Source organism: Mytilus galloprovincialis, chromosome 10 (genome assembly GCF_965363235.1).
Source record: "Mytilus galloprovincialis chromosome 10, xbMytGall1.hap1.1, whole genome shotgun sequence".
NCBI lineage: Eukaryota > Metazoa > Mollusca > Bivalvia > Mytilida > Mytilidae > Mytilus > Mytilus galloprovincialis.
The window spans coordinates 75,688,648-75,713,426 of record NC_134847.1 but is presented as its reverse complement, the minus strand read 5'-3'; the positions used below and the strand labels follow the sequence as shown (position 1 = coordinate 75,713,426).

Sequence of the window (24,779 nt, the reverse complement as noted above, 5' to 3'; positions counted from 1 at the left end):
AATGAAGCATTAGAGCTAAACGTTGTATCACAGGAAAACTTGGGTTTTTCTTTAATCACAAATTCTTTGGAAAATTAGCAGTTCCCATCATTTTAAAGTTTTTCTAGTAAATAATAAATTATTTAGATGTTTTATCAAATTTGTTCCAAAACATTACTGTTAAATTTGAATTGTTTTAGAGAAACACTTTTACTCAAATAATGTTCCATCAAAATTAGATTACTCTCAATTATATCAACAACAATCTGTCTATAAGAAGTAAAATCATGAAAATACTGAACTGTGGGGAATATTCAAAATGGAAAGTCCCTTATCAAATGGCAGAATGAATAGAATTGTTCACTGTTAAAAGAAACACTGCCATTATAACAAGAGGTGAAATACCATTGGCAAATATCTGTACACAATGCAAGTTAGTTATAAAAATCACTGCAGAGATTAAAAAAAATTATTATCAATATCAAAAAGATATAAGTTCACCATAAATTAAAACGATTAAATTAAAAAGACAGGAAAACAAAGGTTTTGATAGTATTAAGAAACAAATTTGCAAGAGTCTACTTTTTGATATTACATATTATACATGCAAACTGTATTCTATCAACTCTCATCACAACAAATCTCTTTTTGTGAAAACAGTCACATCTTTGGATATTACAAATACACAATCATCTGTGATTGTCCTGTCTCATAATTTGCAAATCACCTGCTGTTTATACAACAGAGCAAATAGAAACAACTCCTGAAAGTATGGACCAAGGAATTTGTGGGTTTTAGTGTATTACAATGGACATTTATATATATCCAAGAAAGATCAGAAATTCAGAAGTAAACATCATGTCATATTCAATATCAAATGAATATAATGCATGTTGAAAACTTAACGAATAAGTAAAAAAGCCTTTATCAAACTAATATTAAAAAAGAAAAGTGTCACATTTCACAAATAAAGTTGAGCAAAACCAACAATTAAATATTTATTAAAATAAATAGACAAATACAAGATCACAGTATCTTAACATGCAACATATATAATCATACAGAAAAAAAAACCATGTTGCATATAAATAGAAAAATAAACTTGCAGAGAAATAAAACATTTGATATCTCATCACAGTTGTCAATTTTTAAACAAATATGGAAGAAATACTCCACACTATTTGAGCCTCAGAATAAAACTGAGACAGTCCCTGGTATTTTATAGGGATATGGCATTTTGATATTCTTAACTTTGATATGATCAGATTCCAGCTTTACAGGAAATACTGACAACATATAATGACTGTTCATGTCTGAATACTTTTGAGCATGGGAGCTGTGACAGGCCATTCATCAGGTTTACATTTCTTAGCATCACTTTCCTCTTCAGTCAAAGCTTCAGGAACATGTATAGGCATTTGTGTCCCTGTCACGTTCAATAGTTTTAATTCCAAAGGTCCAAGCTTTAGGTAATCCTACAAAAAGGCAGTTTGGATAAAATGGATTATTTGTATGTTCACCTTACATAACATTATTTTTGTTAGATTTGTGCAAGTGTCAATAAACCTATATAATATATTCAATTAATTTATATCCTACACAGAAATTCATTTGTTCTCAATTAAGACAAAATCAGACAAAATCTGATTGTAAAATAATGATTTTTTTCTAGCTTCTTTACATCTTGTCTCTTTTAAGGATTCCCAGACACTTGATTGAAGATTTCGCAATACTAGATGCCATAAAAACTTAATTTTCTATAAATTGTCTTCTTGTGTGACATCTGAATATTACTAGAACTTACCATATGCGAGGTCATGTAATTGCTAACAATTTCAGAAAAGGTGGGTTAACTTAACAAATAAAATATAGCATAACTTGGATTACTATAAAACTGCAGATGGGTTTAAAGCAAAATCATCCACAATATTATTTTTTTCAAAGTTCTATAAAATTAGCATTGATTTTCAAAGAAAATTTGATTATTTTTATTCATTAAATGCAACTTACACCAAAATCTTCCTCTTCAAAATACATGTTATCTAAAAGATCTGTCTCTACACTTTCAACTGAAAATAAAACATGGATTCATAAGTTCACAAAACATAATAATAAAGATATTTTTCAACTGAAAATAAAAACAATGGATTTGTAATTTCAGAAAATATATTTATAGAGATAACTGAAAAGTATTAGTTTCTTTAGTTCAGAAATCATAAAACTTAGAAAATATAGCATGGATTTATTGATTCAATAACAATATTTAATGTATTGTTCCTAATGACTTAGAGAGACAATAAGAGGATAGATGCAGCAAGTTAACTTTCTGCTAACGACAACAAAAATAAGACTTATACAATAATTGCATATGTTAAGGTTGTATTTTCTACTATTTCTTTCAACCAAGTTTCGCTACAAAAGTAATATGTGCTATTTTTAAAACGTGCATTATTTTCTTATTTCCCTCCACCATTATATTTATGCACCTGTTTAGTGGTTAAAGAGTATGTGTATTTTTACAACAATAGCACCAACATGCACCCACAGTCATATCTGTATATTTGTGTCATTTTGAGTTTCAAAAGTTTATCCTTAAGGAATAATGGAGTAACATAATTTGCCAATGGCCTTTATCAGTGATTCACCTAAATATATATACTTTAATTTAACCCTTAAGCACTCTTATTTTTGTTGCCATTTTGTAAGAAGTACCACCTCAATTCCCATATGATTGATACATATATTGTTTCAGAAAACTAGCACAGCAACCCTTTTCACAGTGATTGATCACTTAACCCTGTACCCTATGTGATAACAAATATTATTCTACCTATTCTTTTGCTTATACCTAAATAAGAGAGTCTTTGTTCAAATGAAAAAAGTAAAAAAAACATTATTATCAAAATAAGGTTAAACCCCCTGCATTTGTTTGCACCTGTTCAAAGTCAGGAACCTCATGTTCAATGGGTGTCGTTTGTTGATGTGTTTTTTTTGTTTTTTTTTAATATATATTAGATTATTGGATTCCTGTTTGAATTGTTTAACACTAGTCATTTTTGAAAACCGAACTCTGACCTATTATGGTTTACTTTTACAGATTTAATTTAAAAAAAAAAGGAAAAGAGCTGTTTTAAAAGTATCAGGTTTTGAAAAGAAATTAGTTTGGGTGAGTGAAACCCTAGGTGCGTTTATTGAATAGTAATCAATAATATATTTTTACTGTATATATTTATCTAAAAGTCATTTGAATACACAATTTATCAAGAAAAGAAATTAGTACATATTTCATTCCATCCATTAAGGTGATATACCTCAATGCTAAATATAAAAGTTTAGGTCGAAATAAAAAAAAAAGTTATAAATAAGAAAAAATGATATTAAAAGAACCATACAATGAAAACAAAAAGAAAATTTAAAACAAAACATATTTCTTCATTCAAAGGGAACATAATAAGATTGATGAATATTTTGTGTACTTTTAAAAAACACAAATCTCTTCAACTTCTACTTACCATCGCTTTCATCACTGTCTATGTTCTGTTTTGTTACTATAGAGAATACTCTGTCCTCTATAGCTCTCTGTGTAGCACTCATTGGTCTGGCTGTAAAAACAAACAAATATTGAATAAATTGTCTCCCTTGATATAAATAGAGAATACTCTGTCCTCTATAGCTCTCTGTGTAGCACTCATTGGTCTGGCTGTAAAAACAAACAAATATTGAATAAATTGTCTCTCTTGATATATATAGAGAATACTCTGTCCTCTATAGCTCTCTGTGTAGCACTCATTGGTCTGGCTGTAAAAACAAACAAATATAGAATAAATTGTCTCCCTTGATATATATAGAGAATACTCTGTCCTCTATAGCTCTCTGTGTAGCACTCATTGGTCTGGCTGTAAAAACAAACAAATATAGAATAAATTGTCTCCCTTGATATATATAGAGAATACTCTGTCCTCTATAGCTCTCTGTGTAGCACTCATTGGTCTGGCTGTAAAAACAAACAAATATTGAATAAATTGTCTCCCTTGATATATATAGAGAATACTCTGTCCTCTATAGCTCTCTCTGTAGCACTCATTTGTCTGGCTGTAAAAACAAACAAATATTGAATAAATTGTCTCTCTTGATATATATAGAGAATACTCTGTCCTCTATAGCTCTCTGTGTAGCACTCATTGGTCTGGCTGTAAAACAAACAAATATTGAATAAATTGTCTCTCTTGATATATATAGAGAATACTCTGTCCTCTATAGCTCTCTGTGTAGCACTCATTGGTCTGGCTGTAAAAAACAAAACAAATATTGAATAAATTGTCTCCCATGATATATATAGAGAATACTCTGTCCTCTATAGCTCTCTGTGTAGCACTCATTGGTCTGGCTGTAAAAAACAAAACAAATATTGAATAAATTGTCTCCCTTGATATATATAGAGAAGACTTTGTCCTCTATAGCTCTCTGTGTAGCACTCATTGGTCTGGCTGTAAAATAAAACAAATATTGAATAAATTGTCTCCCATGATATATATAGAGAATACTCTGTCCTCTATAGGTCTCTGTGTAGCACTCATTAGTCTGGCTGTAATAAACAAAACAAATATTGAATAAATTGTCTCCCTTGATATATAGAAAATACTCTGTCCTCTATAGCTCTCTGTGTAGCACTCATTGGTCTGGCTGTAATAAACAAAACAAATATTGAATAAATTGTCTCCCTTGATATATATAGAGAATACTCTGTCCTCTATAGCTCTCTCTGTAGCACTCATTGGTCTTGCTGTAAAGTAAAACAAATATTGAATAAATTGTCTCCCATGATATATATAGAGAATACTCTGTCCTCTATAGCTCTCTCTGTAGCACTCATTGGTCTGGCTGTAAAGTAAAACAAATATTGAATAAATTGTCTCCCATGATATATATAGAGAATACTCTGTCCTCTATAGTTCTCTGTGTAGCACTCATTGGTCTGGCTGTAATAAACAAAACAAATATTGAATAAATTGTCTCCCTTGATATATATAGAGAATACTCTGTCCTCTATAGCTCTCTGTGTAGCACTCATTGGTCTGGCAGTAAAATAAAACAAATATTGAATAAATGTTCTCCCTTGATATATATAGAGAAGACTTTGTCCTCTATAGCTCTCTGTGTAGCACTCATTGGTCTGGCTGTAATAAACAAAACAAATATTGAATAAATTGTCTCCCTTGATATATATAGAGAATACTCTGTCCTCTATAGCTCTCTGTGTAGCACTCATTGGTCTGGCTGTAAAAAACAAAACAAATATTGAATAAATTGTCTTCCTTGATATATAGAGAATACTCTGTCCTCTATAGCTCTCTGTGTAGCACTTATTGGTCTGGCTGTAAAAAACAAAACAAATATTGAATAAATTGTCTCCCTTGATATAGATAGAGAATACTCTGTCCTCTATAGCTCTCTGTATAGCACTCATTGGTCTGGCTGTAAAAAAACAAAACAAATATTGAATAAATTGTCTCCCTTGATATATATAGAGAATACTCTGTCCTCTATAGCTCTCTGTGTAGCACTCATTGGTCTGGCTGTAAAAAACAAAACAAATATTGAATAAATTGTCTTTCTTGATATATAGAGAATACTCTGTCCTCTATAGCTCTCTGTGTAGCACTCATTGGTCTGGCTGTAAAAAACAAAACAAATATTGAATAAATTGTCTCCCTTGATATATATAGAGAATACTCTGTCCTCTATAGCTCTCTGTGTAGCACTCATTGGTCTGGCTGTAAAAAACAAAACAAATATTGAATAAATTGTCTCCCATGATATATATATAGAGAATACTCTGTCCTCTATAGCTCTCTGTGTAGCACTCATTGGTCTGGCTGTAATAAACAAAACAAATATTGAATAAATTGTCTCCCTTGATAAATATAGAGAATACTCTGTCCTCTATAGGTCTCTGTGTAGCACTCATTGGTCTGGCTGTAATAAACAAAACAAATATTGAATAAATTGTCTCCCTTGATATATAGAGAATACTCTGTCCTCAATAGCTCTCTGTGTAGAACTCATTGGTCTGGCTGTATAAAACAAAACAAATATTGAATAAATTGTTCCCCATGATATATATAGAGAGTACTCTGTCCTCTATAGCTCTCTATGTAGAACTCATTGATCTGGCTGTAAAAAACAAACAACAAGTCTTAAATAAATTGTCTCTCTTGATATTTATAGAGATAAATATGCACCATTAATGATTAAGCATATCTATAATAAAGTTTCTTAATTCTGATTAAATTAAAATTTCAAATTTGCAATATAATTCTGATCAATAAATATCCAATATTAAACTTATTCAACCTGTAAATTTGACATTAAAAAAAATAATTGTAGCTGATCTTGTGTTGTTGGGCTAAGAATTCAATACTAGTAATTCAAAGCATCTGAAAAACAGATGTCTGAAAGATCTTGAAAGCCCTCACAAATTATGAAGAATCATGGTATGGCTGCTGAACAAACTTATTGCCTTTATTTATTCACCCGTTGTTTTACTGATTTTGTATTTATATTGTGTCCTAGATCTAAATTTTTGGCTCTGTGTATGTTCACTTGTGTTAGTATGTCTTTTAATTGAGTTAAGCCATTTCAATTGATAGTTTATAGTGCGTCTTTCTATGTTGTAATGTTACACTTTTATTTCCAGTAAGGGTGAAGGTTGGTACCTATTAAAATGTTTAAACCTGTTGCATTTGTTTGAACCTGTCCTAAGTCAGGAACCTGATGTTCCTTTTTGTCATTTGTTGATGGGGTTCATAAGTGTTTCTTATTTTTCATATTTGATATAGACTAGAGCAATGGTTTTGCGGTTTGAATGGTTTTACACTAATCATTTTTGTGGCTCTTTAATATAGCTTGCTGATCAGTGTGAGCCAAGGCTCAATGCATATGTTGAAGACCGTACTCTAACCTATAATGGGTTACTTTTGACTTTGATGGAGAGTTGTCTCATTGGCACTCATACAACATCTTTTGTAACTATTAAAAGTTATTCCATCAAATTGTGTTGGAGAAACGTGTGATGCCACCACTGCATCAAATATCGTAATATACAAGATATGGTGGTTGAATCTGTTTCTCTAATGTTTTTTTGACAATATCTAAACAAAATTTATTCTTCCCTTTCAAAAGTTCACAGAATGATGTGTTCTTTATATGTCACATTTTTGCACGATGTCACTATAGGAATTCCAAAAAGAAATCAAGAAAATTAGATGTCAATATTTTTTTTAAAGTACATTAAGGAAGTTTGCTGCTCAGTTTCAAAATAAATAGCTTTCCATAACACAAGTATATATTGATATGGGATTAATTGAGGAATCAAAAAAGCAAAAAAAATATAGGGGTCAATGTGCTTGTTTTCGAGATATTAGCCATCGTAATTTTGGCGGGAAAATGTTCTCACTTGATTTTTCATAGCTTTATCATTGACCAGTTAAAGTTCTCAAAACCTATTAAAAAATAAACAAGATTTTATAAGACTTTTACTAATGGCTAATAATTATACATGTAAAAGATTTATTAAAAGAAAAAAAGGGGTCAAAATTATGTCCCTGATCAATGTAAAATAATATCTTCAAAAATGTGCATCGTGACTCACATTCACTGCAATTTCTTACTACTGAAATTCCAACAGATATATTCATACCTCTAGCTTTACCCACAGTGGTATCTATCCTTTCTCCAGCATTGTTTTCATGAATAAATTCATGTTCCCCAGTTTTAGCTTGGTTAATAGATAATTGTTTCATATCCATCTCTAGAACTCCATCTTCTTCTAAATTTTCATCATCATCAAACTGGGTCAAATAAAAGTTTCTAAAAAGCAAAAGAAAACAGAGCAAATGTTATCATACAGTATTAAAAGTGACAATTAATGATTTCATTTATCTAACGGTACATGGAAAATGTCACTCCTTGTACACAAATATATTGTTAAAGGCTGTGCATTGACCTACAGTACAGGTAGGGACTTATTTTTATGGATGCCTTAATCCGTCTAGATGTCAGACTGGTCGGACAGTTGTCCCAGTGTAATAAACACCTGCTGTGCAATATCCAAGTGGAAGGTCGTAAATCAATCTGTACCAGCTTGATTAGAATTAAATTTTACCTGTACAGATATATTAGTATTTATGGAGGATAGATAAATGTAAAATATTGTTTTGTATTCAAAGAGAAAGAATTAAAATTAAAATTAAATATAAGAAATAAAATTCAAATTAAATATAAGAATAAAAATTAAAATTGAATATAATTTTATTTTTTTTATAATTTGAAAATGAAATAAAGACGATTTTTAACAATATATTGTGTTGCCAATTATTTCAATAGTTTTGTGCCAATAAACTATTTTGTATTTGTATTTGTAAACCGTAAATATTTCATCTAATTCAAAATAATAAGCCTAATAACAACCAAGACTGTTTTCAATAGAAGTTTAAATCAAATTGTTGAGACTTCAATCCCGTAAATTATACGAGTTTTCGTTGATCGTTATATTATTTCCCGCTTTTAACGTCCTGTTCCTTTATATGTTATTATATGAAACTCAATTTTAAGTATAAGGCCAACATATCGTATTTATGAAATATGTATAGGCATTGTGAATTAAGTTATTTTCCTTTTGATACAACTTTCCCCGTCGGAGCCTCTACATCTATTCACACCTGTCAATCATTTCTCGCAAGTGAAACATTTTGGTCAGACAGATCACTCGTGCTTTCTATTTTGACATATTTCCCGTTAATCTCTTTGAAAGTCAAACAATTGGTTTCCTTTAATACAATATTTATAACGCCGAGATCATATTTCGATTCCTATATTTTTTATTTTATTTAAAATTGTTGACACTCGATATAAATATGCCTTTCTATTTTCATGTCTGAAATATTTTATGAAAATCGCCGGTGTTATAAATATATTTTACAAATTGTATCAAATCGATACACGAAAATCAAAGTTTAACCTTATATAGTTTATTGACTAAATGCACATTTATACCCCAATGGGGTTGAAGGCTAGTCGTACTAGTCATGATCAGCTGTCTTTACTTTTTCGTCGTACTTCTAGTCATTCTAAAGCTCGCGCAGTCAGTATGATTTTTTAAATCGATGTTGTATTATTTCCGAAGTTTAAAGGAGGCCTCCAAATAGATTATTTAAATGGGAATCCGGGAAATGACTGATAAAAATAAAACAAAAAATAGTTAAAGAAGACTAAATCGTGTTTTGATTATACATGTATGTAAATCGATTAAATTTCTATTCTGGTAAATCGATCAAGAGCCTCAAAACTAAAACACAATAAATGTCAATCATTCAACATCAAATTTAATCATGAATGAATTTTCCCACGGTCGGTCAGTAAGGTCACCTGTGTTTACTGTTACGACATTTCCCGCCATATAAAAATCTCGTGCAGTGGACAAAATCGATCTTTAATATCTTTTATTAGCATTCAATATTATTGCGAGTGGAGTCAAGTTAAATTTCAACCACGTGCACACGCTGTTGATCACTGATATGTGTATCATGGAATTGTCTTTTCACGGCAATTTTTTCATTTTAGATTGCTATAAAAAATATAACATACAAGTTTCCTTTTTTACATGGATTGTGCGTAAATTAATATTATGCAATTAAGTTCGGGATTTCGGGATTAACCCTTTCGGGATCTGCGAATTCTTTTTTCGCGATGTCGGGATTTAAATTTATTTGAATTCGGGACCTTGGGACTTCGTGTTTTTAAGCCCGGGATTTCGAGATCCGGACCCATTTTACCCCCTACCCCCAAATGCAGATCAATTATATTAATTTAGCATAATGAACAAACACGGAAATCTTAAAATAAACTTATTCCCGGGAAGAATCAATATTTTCTTCTAGTGTTATTATTTGCGTTCTATTTTAATCATACAACACCAACTTGTTTACAGTAAAAAGTAAAAACTACAAAGAATCATCAAGCTACAAGTGTTGCTCACTGTAATTATTTTTATCTCGGAACTGACACAACAGACTGAATATTAAATACAAATTATAGAAATATTTTGCATGTGACCGCGTCAAACTCAAACGTATGCAGCAGCACTTGAGACAGCATTCTGCTAATCAATGGATTTACGTGGAAAATAAATCAGTAAAATAAAAATAACCGTAAGCTTCAAGAAATAGAATACATGTAAAAATATATATGTTTAAAAAATTTATGCAAACAAATAAGAAAAAGATACAAAAAAAAAAAAAAAAAAACGTAAAGGAACATAAAATAAAAAGAATTTTTAGGAACAAAGAAAATAAATATTAGCAGTTGAAATATCAAAACCATAATTAACAAAAATAGGCTATTTTTATTAAACAAAGTTTTCTCCAGTACTTCACCTGTAAAAATATTTTATGTCAAATACGATGTAGAACTAATATAATCAATAAAGTGACTGAGAGGTTAAAATTACAGGTAATCTGATTCTGAAATCAGTGAACCGTAATTCTAGCAACACGGATTAAGATGAAAGGACCATTCACACCTGGATCTGTTGTTTAATGAACATACTACCTACCATAAAAATGTCGGATTATTCATATCCGACTAGACGGATAAAGGCATCCATAAAAATAAGTCCCTACCCGTACTGTATAGTTGTTAATTTATGTGTCACTTGGTCTATTGTGAAGAGTTGTTTCCTTGGGAGTCATACAACATCTTCTTTTTTATATGGAAGGCAAATTAAATTTGCCACAAAGATGGGTGTGAAATATTGTGTTGAAAGGACCAAAAATGTATGCAGGTCACTAAAATTGCTTCTATGGTAGGCCACTGTGTTTTCAGAGTACCTTCCCTTGGTACATGTATGTTTTAATGGAACAGCCCTGATGATTTTTGAACAATGGTATTCTTCTACTGCCTCTTACTGTATTTAAAATGTAAAAAAAATATGTATTATTTGTCCTGTTAATTCAGAAGATTTTGTGTGAATTAATTGTTGGTCGCATCGAACAATTACCAGATAAGTGTGATGAGAATTGGTGAATCTACAGGATAAAGATTAATCTAAGATTTGACAATGATTAAAACAGTTTAATGAAAGATTTGAGGAATACTACAAAAATTCAAATCCCACAGTTTAACTAACTTACCTTGAAACCTTCAAGTCTTCAATCTTACATTCAAACAGTTCACTCATGATTTCTAAATTATCTTTCTCAAGATTTTCAACAACTTGACGGAGCTCTTCTGCCTCTCTTTTGTGAATTTCAACCTGAATAAAATAGTTTTATTATATTTAAAGGGCTAATATGATGCTGTTTATATTATTCTTATATAAAAATAAATTCAAATAAAGATGAGTTCAATTAATTTAAGTATCTCTATCCCATTTCAGAACACAATTATTTCCCTTTCCTTCTGGTATACAAATATAATTCTTATTGTTAAAACAGATATTTTTTTTCTGTGCCTTTTTTGAACAATTGTAATGTCATCTAAAAATATAGCAGGTGTGACATTTTAAATAAATCTTTAAATTGAAAAAAAAATTATAAGAAATAGTTTGATACACATTTACGTAAAATTACAAGTATTTATTTTTATTGGACTCCATGAAAAAAAAGTTGGTTTACTAGGACTTCCCTTTGCTTGCAGTCTAAAAATAAAGCCTCAATAGTTTATGTTTTCACCTAGAATTTATTTCTGGGCCAATTATTTGTAAAAAGTGTATGCTTTCTTGGTTGATTTCGGTAGAAGAATGTTTGAATTAATAGTCATGATACCCAAAACTTGAATATTAAAAGAAAGTTTTCATTGTCCTCAGTTTAAAGGTCAAATTTGGTCGTAGGTGTGAACCCCATGGATACATATTGAGTGCTTTATGTTAAGTATGTTTTTTTCTTAGTCATTTTAATATTTTCCTGTGAAAAGGTTGAGAAAATGTCATTTTGTTTGAACAAGTGTGAAGTTTTTATATGTCATTGTTTTTACAAAGAATGCATAGTCAAATTAATTGATGTTCAAGTCCATAGTTTCAAATCATTTAAAATTCAAAATATCCTCCATACCTCCCTATGTAACCACTCTTTATCCAATATTTCCTGTCGGCTGTATTTGTCAAGTTGTCCAATAGCTTTCTAAAATTACAATATAATGAATAATAAACTAACTGTACAAAAATAGAATATCCTAAATATTAAAATTCAGATGGCAATGCATGAACAAGACATATCAACCAAGCCTTAATAAAGACATCAAATCATACCTTTGGGTGCATACAATAGACAAGCTCTGACACATTTATTTGTTTCTAAGGGATCTTATAAAAACTGTTCCATGTTGGTCTTATGAAAATCAGTTTGCTTTCTATATTTTTGTGAATGTGCAAGTCCAAAGATAACTATATTACTGAAAATTCATAAAATATTGTTATGTTTTCATTATTGCAAAAAATGCTACAAGGTTATAATCACAATAATTTAAACACACAAAAAATAAAATCACATTTTAGTCTCAAATGACAAAAATCACAATAATAAATGCACTCAATAATTTTTTGAATTTACAGTTATTGAGGGAAATCCTATAATAGGTGTTTTATAGTTATCCAAATTTATCAAGATCATTAAATTTTTCAATATTATAAATATTTTTTGTGTGTGATTACTTCACTCATTCACTAAGAAAGCTTCAAATATTAATGAATAAGTGTCATTGATATATTTTCTTTATTTAAAAAAAATATTGTAAGAACTACAGAATCATTTTACAAATCATATCTTAGAATTCCATAAATTTTATGAGAAGTTACATTAATCAGGTTGCTTTATGAAACAGTATATCTAAAGAGCATAAACTGTATTTTATGCTGTCAGCAATGGGTTATCTTATGTGCAGCAAGTTTGCTATTTTTATTTCAAGAGCTTTCATGCTTTAAGCTCATTATTGACCATGTTTTTGTGGAAATTAGTTACAAACAAAGTGTAACCTGTATGTTACAATTCGTTTCCCAGGAAATGGAAATTTTCTGTTTGTCAATATATATACATCCCTTTTCGATGCTTTATTTATGTGTCGACTCCTCGTACAGTTAAACAATTAGACACTTACATCTTTAGCTTCAGTTTTCTGTGATATTAGTTTCTCCTCTGTAAAATTCTTTATTTTGCTTTTATCTTTTGTATTCGATGTTTCAAGATGACCTGAAATTGTATAATATTATAAAATTAAAATTTGACACATTTGTGTTTTGCCTCTTAAAATTTCCACCAAAATGGCAGACAGCTACAGCACATGAATGAAATGAAATTCTTCAATAAAAAAAAATAATCAAAGAGTAGATTGCTCTGAGGGATACGATTGCCATTGTTTACATTGACACATGTATACATGCAGCTGGATAATATTATTTTCAAAACTAATTCAACTGCAAATGTAAAATGTACGTAATCTGAAGTTACAAAATAGCCAATCCCAGATACAAATGTATGAACAATGTACTCATTGTGTTTTATTTTTGTACTATCAATTCCAAGTTTACTTTCGACAGCAGTCACAGCAGAGACTCAAAGTGAGAGAAGGTATTTCACTTCGTATCTTATCACCCACCCTTTTTCCTACGATAATTCTAGGAAGAACCCCATTCGTAACTCTTTTAAAAATATTTAATTTCCTTAGGGTCAGTGGTAATGACTCCTTTCCGTACACATTCCCCGGTTATAATTGCGATCGTATTTAATATTACACGACGTTTATCGACAGAACGAGTTAATTTTTCTCGACATGTTTTGTTTTCAGAATTTACAGAGGTCACTTCCCGAAGGGAGACAACTGGAAATGATAAATTAATATGGAAGACTCCATTTCGCCGTAAGGGGTGTTGCGATGTGGACTACATTTATTTTAATTTCAATGATGCATATGATTTAAAATTATGAAACAACAATAACCCTCAGTAGCAGACAAACATAGAAACGATCCCATGAGTTTTAAATCAATCAACTGAGTAGGGAATCCAGAGCAACCATTCAATCTTATACCCCTTGAAGTCAAGAAAACTATATGCATGCGCATAATTACCTAAACAAACTATGGAGCAAGAACGTATATTAAATGTTAATTAAACGACCTAGATGGTTCTCTATTTCTGTATGGAAGTACAATATCAAATATCAGTTTCATAACGGTGACATATAAGAGAAACTCCACTTCAGTTCTTATATGACAGAAATAGATTTATCGAAATTCAGAGAACTCTCGCATTTTTATCAAAACTGGGGAATTCCCTCTGACGTGTTTCTAAATATATAAAAACACTAAATATAAATACTGCTTAATTAGGATTTTCCGTGTTGTTAAAAACACGCATATAAGTCAAGAGAAATATCAAACATGAAGATTATGAAAGAACATTATAGTAAAGTTGTTTAAGTTCAATCCCTTTGTTTGTTTTTACCTTTTAAAGCAAGAAAATCATAAGAATATGAGATGTTCCTTAGTGTTTAGAATAAATGATTGACGTGAGGGCAATGCCCTGAGCCACTGGTATCAGTCTACAGATTGCTTGAAAGCAATCGTATCCCAAAAACAGAGTTGTATGAATTCTTGGTACTTTAGTATTTATTACCAAGTTTAGATTTTCCTTAATCATGCTGGGCCAATATTAAAAGGGGCACTAGCTGTCAAATTCATGTTCACCGATTTTAATCAAATTTTCATATTTTATTTATAAAAATGTAAAACATTTATTCCAACTATTGAAAGTCTAAAATAAACAATGACCAGGGCACGAGCATGAAAATACGTAGCTTCGTTTCGTGTGAATTTTAGTCCAGACGCCATCTAATTAGTTATGGAGTTGACCTCTAAAATCATGCGATGACCATATAAACTATGTAAACATTAATATAGATATAAATAGATTAAGCAAACTCATGCTGTTGGGTTATTCTAGGTCTATTTAATTTCATATTATAGATGAAAAATAAATGTTTATCATCGTTTTTACCGGTATAAAAATGAATTTGTGTGGATCAAATCAGTCGATAAAATGATTTATCTTTGTTTCACTTTCAATGTTGACATTTTTTTCCTTTAAATAACTTTACACTTATAATTCACGTGTTATACATCTCAAGCTAATTAAGGGGTTAAATTGAAGTTCACATGAATATGGATTCAATAAGGTCGAATTGTGAATAATTCATAATCAATGTTTTTTTAGCTTATTTTGAAAAAAAATAACCATACTGGCTGCTAAAAGCGAATTATTATTTCACTATTTCCATTTCATAATTGATTGAGCAAAAACAAAAAGATATTAGATTTTTTTACAATTAGGAATACATAAAATTGTATAACCTACAGTTTGTGTCAAACCCAGGAGCAGGTTACCCACAAGAACTCAAAATACAACTTGATATGTACATTGTCATTTTGCAAATCTTAAATTAACAGATTTATGAATTAGCAAAAACTGGCATCCATGAATAAATCATGGTGCATAAATTAAAAAAAATAAGAAAATTCCAGCCTAGAGAAACTTTTCTAAAGTAGAGAAATGATGACAAAGATTAAGAAAAAGTGCCTTGATTATTCTAATGATTGAAATTGTGTTCTATGTTTAATTATAAGACACTGATCTTCTAATGGATTTGATAAAATAGAGAACGTCAGAAAATGGGAGATAATCCAATAATTTTAAATGAATCACTATAAAATTGAAAGATGAGATAGTAGTATAATATCGGACTTATATTAGTTAGATCTGTTTACAACAAACATGTTTTGAAGTTTTTCGTTGAAATGTAAGATTATAACTCTTCCTGTGCACAAGTTCTTCGAAATTATCAATTTGTTGTTTATTATACAACCTATATTTTGCTGTACAAAGTATTAAAACATTTATAGAAGGTAATCTTAATTATTGTCTTAAAATGAGTCAAAGTTAGTTAAAAGTTTTGTCAATGCAAGTTGTTGATACAAAATAATATATTTCATCTTTTTAGTTAGGCCAATTAAAATTAATTGATAGATTTTCATCCCCGCCCGCCCCTCTGAAATCGTCCTGCTCCGATTTTTTTTATTTTATAAAATTTACGATTTACGGATTTTGTTGGTTTCCGTTACCGATAACCGTGAAAAAATTTCGTTTCAATTATGACTTCTTTTTTGTACCTCGAGTAAATCTAACCAAAATGATTGTCGACATATTCTGCTGCTCTATGATGACAACATCATCTTCTGAGAGTAAAAACTGATAACGATAATGAAGTTAAATATTCGTGTTACGAGAAAAACGCCGTGTCCTAGACCACAAATCGCGGTATGTCACAAATTTCTGTGATTAGAAAACTGAATTTTTTTATGCAATGACTTTGTGTCAGGAAGTTTAAATGAGAAAGATATCCCAAGCGATAAACTCGTGGTACCCATTGATACAGAAAACATGACTGGATTAAGGATATTGAAACACAAACACGAACTTGTATATTGAGTTTAAAAAGTCGACTAACATACGCTTTTTATTTACACATGCCCTTAGATTTTACCCATGACTGTCTTTTCTTGTTGATTAACAGAAATTGTCCAAATACCCGAAAAGGGTAATTAAACAACAACTTCTTTTTTTATTATTAAGTTCACATGTGTTTTACATGGTAATTATATTTTCATTTTGCATAAATGCATAAGTACCAACCCTATTATTTTCAACACTGTTTGAGTTTTCTAGTTCTGTACTCATAATAATTGTGTTGCATACCAATGCATTTGCTTCATTTTATGGGCACTAAAACCCATCGTTTAGGAACCCAAATTCATTTTGGTGTAGAAAGTCCAACTGAAGAGATCATTTCTACACGTTTTTGTTGTTTAGCCGCAATTAGAGACATTTATTTTAGGATTTGAAAAATAACGTAAGATTCCTCAAACCTGTGTATACATGATATAAGCTTATTATTACACTTGCATATATAAAGAGCTCGTCACAAAATGGTTTCATATGAAATAAAATTTTAAAAATAAAATCCTCCCACCCGCCCCATTTTTTGAAAAAAATTGGATGAAAATCTACTAATTAATTTTAGTTGGCCTTATCAAAAACATTAAAATTGAAAAAAAAGATGGATAAGTACTAAAACTTATTATCTTTTGAATGGTACTGACAAAATAAAACAATTTCCTTCCTTACGTATCATTTCACTAAAACTATTTTCCATGTCTTCCATTTCTTTGGTTAGAAGCATTATCTGTTGTTTATGATCGTTCTGTCCTCTTTCTTTGTAATCTGTCCAGTACGTTAAATTCTTGTCTTCCGTGTCTATTTGCTTCTCTGCACCCTCAATTTTCTTTTTAATAGCTAAAATAAATATAAATCCTTCTCTGATGTTTATGTTGAATAGAAGAAATGATATATTTACCTACTTGTTTTTAAACATAATAATAAGACATTAGACATAATCATTTTATTAAAAACTCTACACCTGAGATCGCCCATGATTTTAAGCGAGGTTTTAGTTGCTGGGTCTATCGGGTTTTAAGATGTGTTTTAATACTTATTTCAGTCTTTTCTTGGATTTTGTCATGGCATTTGTCAGCTTGCTTTTGTATTTTGAGTTTTGAACTTTGGTATCTTTTTTCTTGCTCTTACTTTTGAATATATACTTCGTTTTAAGTCACCACAAACACCTATATATTTTCTAACTATGATCTGTTCTAGTACATGAATGATAATATAGATGAATGACAATATAGATTTTTATATATTAGTCATATAAGACTAAGTGTGATATGCAATGATGTTAAAACATCTATATATGGTGTACGCTCAAGCATTTAAGAATTGAATGCTTTTTTTTGTAAATTTTAAATTTATTTGAGTGTAAAAGCATTGACCCAAGTACATTTTGTATGAAGAACAGTAGCGCTTCATTCTAAAAATGTGTGCATGGTCAACGCTTTTGCAACCCTGTAAAATTACTAAAAGAAGCATTCATTTCTTATAATTACATTTTTTTCTAAGACCATGAAATCATGATTTCTATCTAGTAATTCTTTACTTTACCTGTGCACTTAATTGTGGAATCTAATGTCATCATGAAAGTTACATTAAATTTTGAAATTAAGGTTGAATTCAGAATGATAGAAGATTGTTGTTAGCCAATCATAATAACGTATTACATGTATAATGAAACATACATGTAATGTAATTACTAAAAGTTCAAATTGAAATACTGTAATAACCAGCACCTTCAATCTCTTCTTCTTGTTGTCTCTGCCATTCCCAGTAATCTTTCATAACAACTACCACATCTTCTCTCTTTCTCATTTCTTCTGTATCCCACTTTTCTTCAAGAACTTTGGCCGTTTTTAACATTTCATTAATAAGTAACTTCTGATCAGCTTTCAACTTTGCATTCTAAAGATAAAATACAAAAAAAAATAAAGACTGGGTACCACCTTCTAACAAGTGAATGCTTCCAAATTGGAATGATTTAATAAATAATTTTTCAGTTAATGCAATGGTATAATTGTGCTAAATCTAAGGTTGCAACTCCTTCAAACTGTTTTAACTGCACTCTACAGACCATTTGGCCGTTTTATTTAGACAATGTTGACTGTTCTATTAAGACCCTCTTGGCAGGTTTTATTAGACCCTTTAGGCTATTCTATCTAGACACTTTTGACTGTTCTATTAAGACCCTCTTGACAGGTTTTATTAGACCCTTTAGGCTATTCTATCTAGACACTTTTGACTGTTCTATTAAGACCCTCTTGGCAGGTTTTATTAGACCCTTTAGGCTATTCTATCTAGACACTTTTGACTGTTCTAATAAGACCCTCTTGGCAGGTTTTATTAGACCCTTTAGGCTATTCTATCAAGACACTTTTGACTGTTCTATTAAGACCCTCTTGGCAGGTTTTATTAGACCCTTTTGACTGTTCTATTTAGACCTTTTTGGTTGATCTATTTAGACTCTTTTCGTTTTTGTCGTCTCTAGTGTTTTATATGTGTGACCTCCCACATACGTACCTGATGGAGGTTATTCAAGAAACATGTGTTGTATGCAAACAAATCATACCATATCATTTTTTTCAGTGTATTTACGAGCGTTGCATGTGTGTGTTTTTAAATACTGCTTTCAGTTTGATACAAGTGAACCAGTACTGTCAAAATGAGATTAAGTTTTTCAAAAATACATTTCTTGTAATGCTGCCTCACATTTCACATTTGGTGACAATTCTTTTTTTGGCATAAACTGAAATATACAAACCCTCTCTTCATTTCTTTTTATTTTGTCTTCCCAGCCTCTGATTTCATACATCTGGTCTTCTAACTTTTTTTCAACAATACCAATCCTTAAAAGTAAAATAAAGTTTCATACATTGTATATGTTAAATTCTGACATAATCTACTTTTCTATACAAACTTAATATAAAGCCTGTATTTCTATTTACAGTTTAATTTCAAAAGTAAAAGTGTGTCACCGTTATTCTATAATAACTATATGTACTGTCATATAAACAAATTAAAGGCTTCTTTCCTCAGTTCTTAAATGGCTCCTTAAAATATATCTGATTAGTTCCACATGTTCTGTTGATATAGGGTTTTACAACTTGATATTTTTGGGGTATTTTGGAAGTGACACAAATTCTGTCTACATATGTATATGACAGAATTCAGCACACATTGGAATACTTTATCTCAGTTACTGTTGAGTCTTTCTGTAACGTAAAACAAAGTTGGATTAATTTAACATAACTGTCTAGTATATACACATATCATTATTTTATAACTCACTGATATGCTAATATAGCTTCTTTTGCTGTCATCTGTACTTCCTTCTTTTTTCCTCCCTTCTTCCCTTTCTTTCCTCCTTTTTTCTTTCCACCCTTTTTCTTCCCCATTGTTGTTTTTTTCAAAAGCTACGACTTAAGGTATGAAAGACAAATCTGAAAAAGTATTATTGAAATATTGCAACTTTAGCAGATTATTCCATTTCATGACAATCAGCTTTGTATACAGTTGTATAAGAAAGAATAATTATGAGACAACTCTTCACAATTGACACAGAAATTTAAAAACAACTATAGGTCAATCTATGACCTTCAGCAATGAACAAAGCCTAGCCACATAGTCAGCTATAAAAGCTATATGCCATGACATGACAAATGTAAAACAATTCAAACAAGAAAACTAATTTATGAACTATTGTTTTTCACTTCGTATTGTCAGGCACTTATCACACAAAGTAACCCTTTCCAGGAGGAGTCTCAAATTTCTATTTAAATGATTTTGAGTTTTCCTTTAGTTTTCTGTTTTGTTTGTTGAAATGTTTTTTTTTTAAGTCAGGTTTGTCTATGTTCTGAACTGAAAACTTCTAGCTTATTTCCAACTACAAATCATGCAAATGTCAATTAAATTATAAACATGACAGCAATAGCAATATAATTAGTTTTTATTACAGTGTTGTTTAACCTGGTAGTTTTATGAGTTCTGACAGATATACCTGTAGTATTGAATTTTGTGCATTTATTCTTGATTCGATTGTATTGTGAGCAATTTTGCTGTTTTACTGATCAACACTTAAGTATTAATTTAGTCCATTTAGCTAGTTAATGTGGAAGATTTTTACTGATGTAGTCTTAACCCTTTAAACGCTACACAAAAAATTAGAAAAATGGCTGCTGCTGCTGCATTTTTTTTGTGTTCATTCATTAGAACAGTATATTCCTTTTCAGACTGCTGTATCTTTTTTATTATAAGAGATACAGAGAAAGTTATTGCATGTAAATGCTCAGGAGAGTATGAACTGTAATGTTAGGCAGTTATTTCAGTAAATTTTTTATCAGGTTACCTGCATTTTCAGGTAATTAACAGGTAAAAGGTGTAATTTTTTACATTTGTGTTGAATTTTGAATAAAAACTACTTTTAGTCTTCATCTATTTTGTTGTTTTATCTGCCATATAATAAAGAAGACACCTATTGCTCGATTCCGTAGCGTATTGCACCATACACAACGTATTATGTAATTGGGGCACAAATCAGTGGTTCCGTCCTCAAAATTTTCAGTCAACCTCCGTTTTCCCCCCTTTTTCTACATCTCGTAATGATCGATCAAATCATATTTCCCACACGAATTGAATGTACAATGTAATAAACACATGGAGATAACAAGAAACCTTTTAACTAATCCTTGTCGTCAGTTTCGCCCTAGAAATGCTGAAATATTTCCATATTTACAGCTTCGTTTCCGATTTCCGCCATTTGCATTTGTCAAAATATTTGTTTTTATTTTCCTTCTATTTTCCTTCTACTGCATGATTTTACAATAAAAATTGCCGTGATTTAAAGCGCAAATGAGACCTTGTATATCCTCGATTCATACAAGGAAAAATTAGAGAGGACCCGAATGAAAACCGAATGGTTTTTAGAGTCCTTATGAAAAATCTGTTTTCATCGCGGAATATGCCGCGAATAGCAGTGGCGGACGGCGTATGTCATCGCGGCATATGCTGTGTATAGCGTTGAAAGGGTTAATAGATGCTCAAATTTAAGTGTAAATATGAAAAATCTATCAAATATGCCATAATATGTCACTTTTCAGATGGCTTTTGTCAAAAACGAAAGTGGCCACATCAGTGTTCATTCTCAACCTTTATATATGTTATGTATTATCATCAAATACAACTTACATTTTATTATTAAGAATGAACACAAAACGGAAACCGTTTAAAAATTAACTCAAATGCTAAAATCTTGACGATTTCAGTAATTTAGCAAGACTTTAATGATGATAGTACTCGATATATGTGCATTGTATTGTTAAAATCAGCCCATATTTATGTAACAGAAGTATTCTACTTTCCAATTAATAGTAAAAAAATTTACATTTTAACAACTTTGTAAAACTGCTATATAATTTAGGGCCAAAATGGGATCTAACTGTACCTACCACTTTTATTATTGTCTTGTCTTATAAAAATAAAATAATGTTTGTTGCAATGGGGAATTGAAATAATTATTTCAGTAGTTTGTGGGTGCTCTTATAGTTGGCTAGTATGTGAATTAGTGAAACGCACACAAAATGTCTATTTTTATCCGTTTTGGGGCTATAGTGCACGTTTTCAGTTTAGCACCCTGTCCTTTCAAACCACTGTTTGAACGCTGAGCTCCTGACTCATATTGCTGACAAATACAGTCAGATCTGGTAATTTTGTTCTTTACAATTTATAGCGGTATAATTACATTTTATACTCTCCTTGACGAAAATATCTACCTTACGACGCCATATTGTTTATGTAGCAACCAAAGTAAATTCACTGTTTAGTTTCGTATTTTATGAAAGCGAGTCTTTTCGCCCCTAATCGAATTCGCCCCTAGTACCTATTCTCCTAATGCCGCTATACGATAAAGGCTATGTTGCAAGCCATCTGATGATCAATCAATCTTTATTTTTTTTTCAAATAATGAATGAACAATTTTCCAATTAATGTTTATCCGGAAAGGAAACATCGTCATGTCTCAATGTCACATTAATGATGTGTTTTTTAAAAGCTTTATAATGATCGAGTTAAGGTAGCACAATACAAAGATTTTTCATCCCCAATCAGACATCTTTTAACTGATGTAGTTCCACTCATCTTTCTTTAAATTTTATAAATGAGGTACCAAAAGAAAGAAGAAGGATTAATCTTTCAAATTGTGATAATTTCATTATGACATAATTATTACATCATTAATTGTTATGTAATTAGTTGCCATATTGTGATGTCTATACTTGAATGAATTTAGCTTCTTTGTTATTCATAGCATCCCAAAATATTTTATAGATTCTTGCACAACACAGTTTGACCTCAAAAACTGTGTCTCAGATTTTTCTTATTGTATTTCATTCTCTCATAAATCTTCAATGAAGTTTGCAACATCAATTCATAAGAGACCACTAAATTCAATTGGGTATAAAATTTGTTCTATTGATGTTTTTGGAAATCTGAGACACAGTTTTGGAGGTCAAGCTGTGTTGTACAAGAATATATAAAATATTTTGGGATGCTATGAAGAACAAAGAAGCTAAATTCATTTTAGTGTGGACATCATGATATAGCAACTAATTACATAATAATTAATTATGTAATAATTATGTCATAATGAAATTATCACAATTTGAAAGATTAATCCTTCTTCTTTCTTTCGGTACCTCATTTATAAAATATAAAGAAGGATGAAATGAATTACATCAGTTTAAAGTTGTCTGATTGGGAGTGACAAAATCTTTGTATTGTGCTACCATGCTGAAAGAAAATTTCTGACGTTTCCAAACCGGAGAAACATTATTTTTTTTTATCCTGGTCAGATGAATTCTTAATTTTTATACGAAATACGAAATAGAAATACGAAATACGAAATACGAAATACGAAATACGAAATACGAAATACGAAATATTTTATTAAAGAAAGCTCATGCAATTATGAACATAATCATTAATAGCATATATACAACAAAGATTAACATTTAAACAATCTTAAAAATCTCAAAATTAATACTACACAAGTATCGAAGTATATGTGTTCCAAGGGGAGTTACTCTAGTGTAAAAACATAAGTAATTATTTTACTTTATAAGCAGCAAACAAAATGATTTCACACTTTTATTCTAAGTAAAAAACACATGTTTATGTACTTAGCTATATTTTTGCATACATCAGTGACTGTGTCTTCATTACTTAACAACCACATAAACTGAGAACTAATATTTGTGGAATTAATTATGTATATAAACAACTGAAGAAGGCCAATGGCCGAAAAGTATTGAACAATTGGTTTATTTATACAATTATAAAAGATATGTTCCCTATTGGAATTTTGAAAACAAGAATTAATTATGTTTTTATTTAAACAGTTGTAGATTAACTCCTTCCTTAAACAATGTTAAATGAGAAAACATTTGACAATTTAATAAAAAATGTAACTCATCTTCAACCAAATTTATAATACAGTTCTTACAAATCCTGTTATCCATAGGAGTTTTTGGTATAGTGTATCTACCAATTTCAATATGAAGTTTATGACTGCTGGTTCTGAACCTTGTCATACTTGCTCTATCATTATCATAACTTATAACGGATAAATATTTTTCAAATTAAAAAATATTATTAAATAATCTATATGTTCTCAATTTATCACTAGTTTGTAGTTGCTGAGACCACTGTTTTTCAATTTTACACTTAAGACACTTTCTTTATACTAACAAAACATTATTTTTAATATATCATTGTATATTTTGGATTCTTATAAAAGTGTGACAATCCACATTCATTCAAAATACATTTAATACAACTAAGCCAACATTGTTGGTTGTTATCTATCATAGTAATATTTTCAGCTAATGCTTCTGACAGTAAAGCATCTTTAGGTTTATCATTATATAATATAATCCAGTATCTAGATCAAACAAAGTTCCGGATGAGATAGGAAAAAAGAGAACGAATGGAAATTCGAATTATCCCTCTTTGTACTTCGTATACGTATCTATTCATTTTGATTATCAATATTCGGTATATGTTAGATTGCATGTTGATTTACATGCTCTAAATGTGCCCTTTAGATTTGGAATTCAGAATTTTGAATTGAAAATGTGAATAAATTAGAAAGGCTTACCAGTTGTATAGAGTGGCCAAAAACGAGGATAAGTTTCTATGCCCCATTTATGGGCATTATGTTTTCTGGTTTGTGCGTCCGTCCGTCTGTTCGTTCGTC

General features: G+C 30.2%; 1 protein-coding gene across 1 annotated transcript; it reads right to left on the bottom strand.

The window, feature by feature from the left end:
- Positions 1-964: 964 nt before the first annotated feature.
- Positions 965-22,355, bottom strand: LOC143048399 (coiled-coil domain-containing protein 83-like). The gene is made up of 12 exons (XM_076222077.1): positions 22,300-22,355; positions 19,820-19,971; positions 19,293-19,377; positions 18,268-18,436; positions 17,210-17,377; positions 13,129-13,220; positions 12,087-12,155; positions 11,169-11,290; positions 7,679-7,848; positions 3,492-3,581; positions 1,990-2,048; positions 965-1,454 (listed from the first exon to the last, which is right to left on the bottom strand). Exons 2-12 carry the CDS (start codon positions 19,924-19,926, stop codon positions 1,287-1,289), a joined length of 1,299 nt encoding a protein of 432 aa, XP_076078192.1. The 5' UTR covers positions 19,927-19,971; positions 22,300-22,355; the 3' UTR covers positions 965-1,286.
- Between the last annotated feature and the right edge of the window lie 2,424 nt (positions 22,356-24,779).

Bases quoted from the DNA above. Each gene is read 5' to 3' on its own strand.
- LOC143048399 (XM_076222077.1), bottom strand. From the start codon at position 19,926: ATGGGGAAGAAAAAGGGTGGAAAGAAAAAAGGAGGAAAGAAAGGGAAG. The intron at 12,156-13,128 runs GTAAGTGTCTAA...TTGTAATTTTAG, and splicing joins AGAAAACTGAAGCTAAAGAT to AAAGCTATTGGACAACTTGA. The intron at 11,291-12,086 runs GTATGGAGGATA...TATTTTATTCAG, and splicing joins AAGAGTGGTTACATAGGGAG to GTTGAAATTCACAAAAGAGA.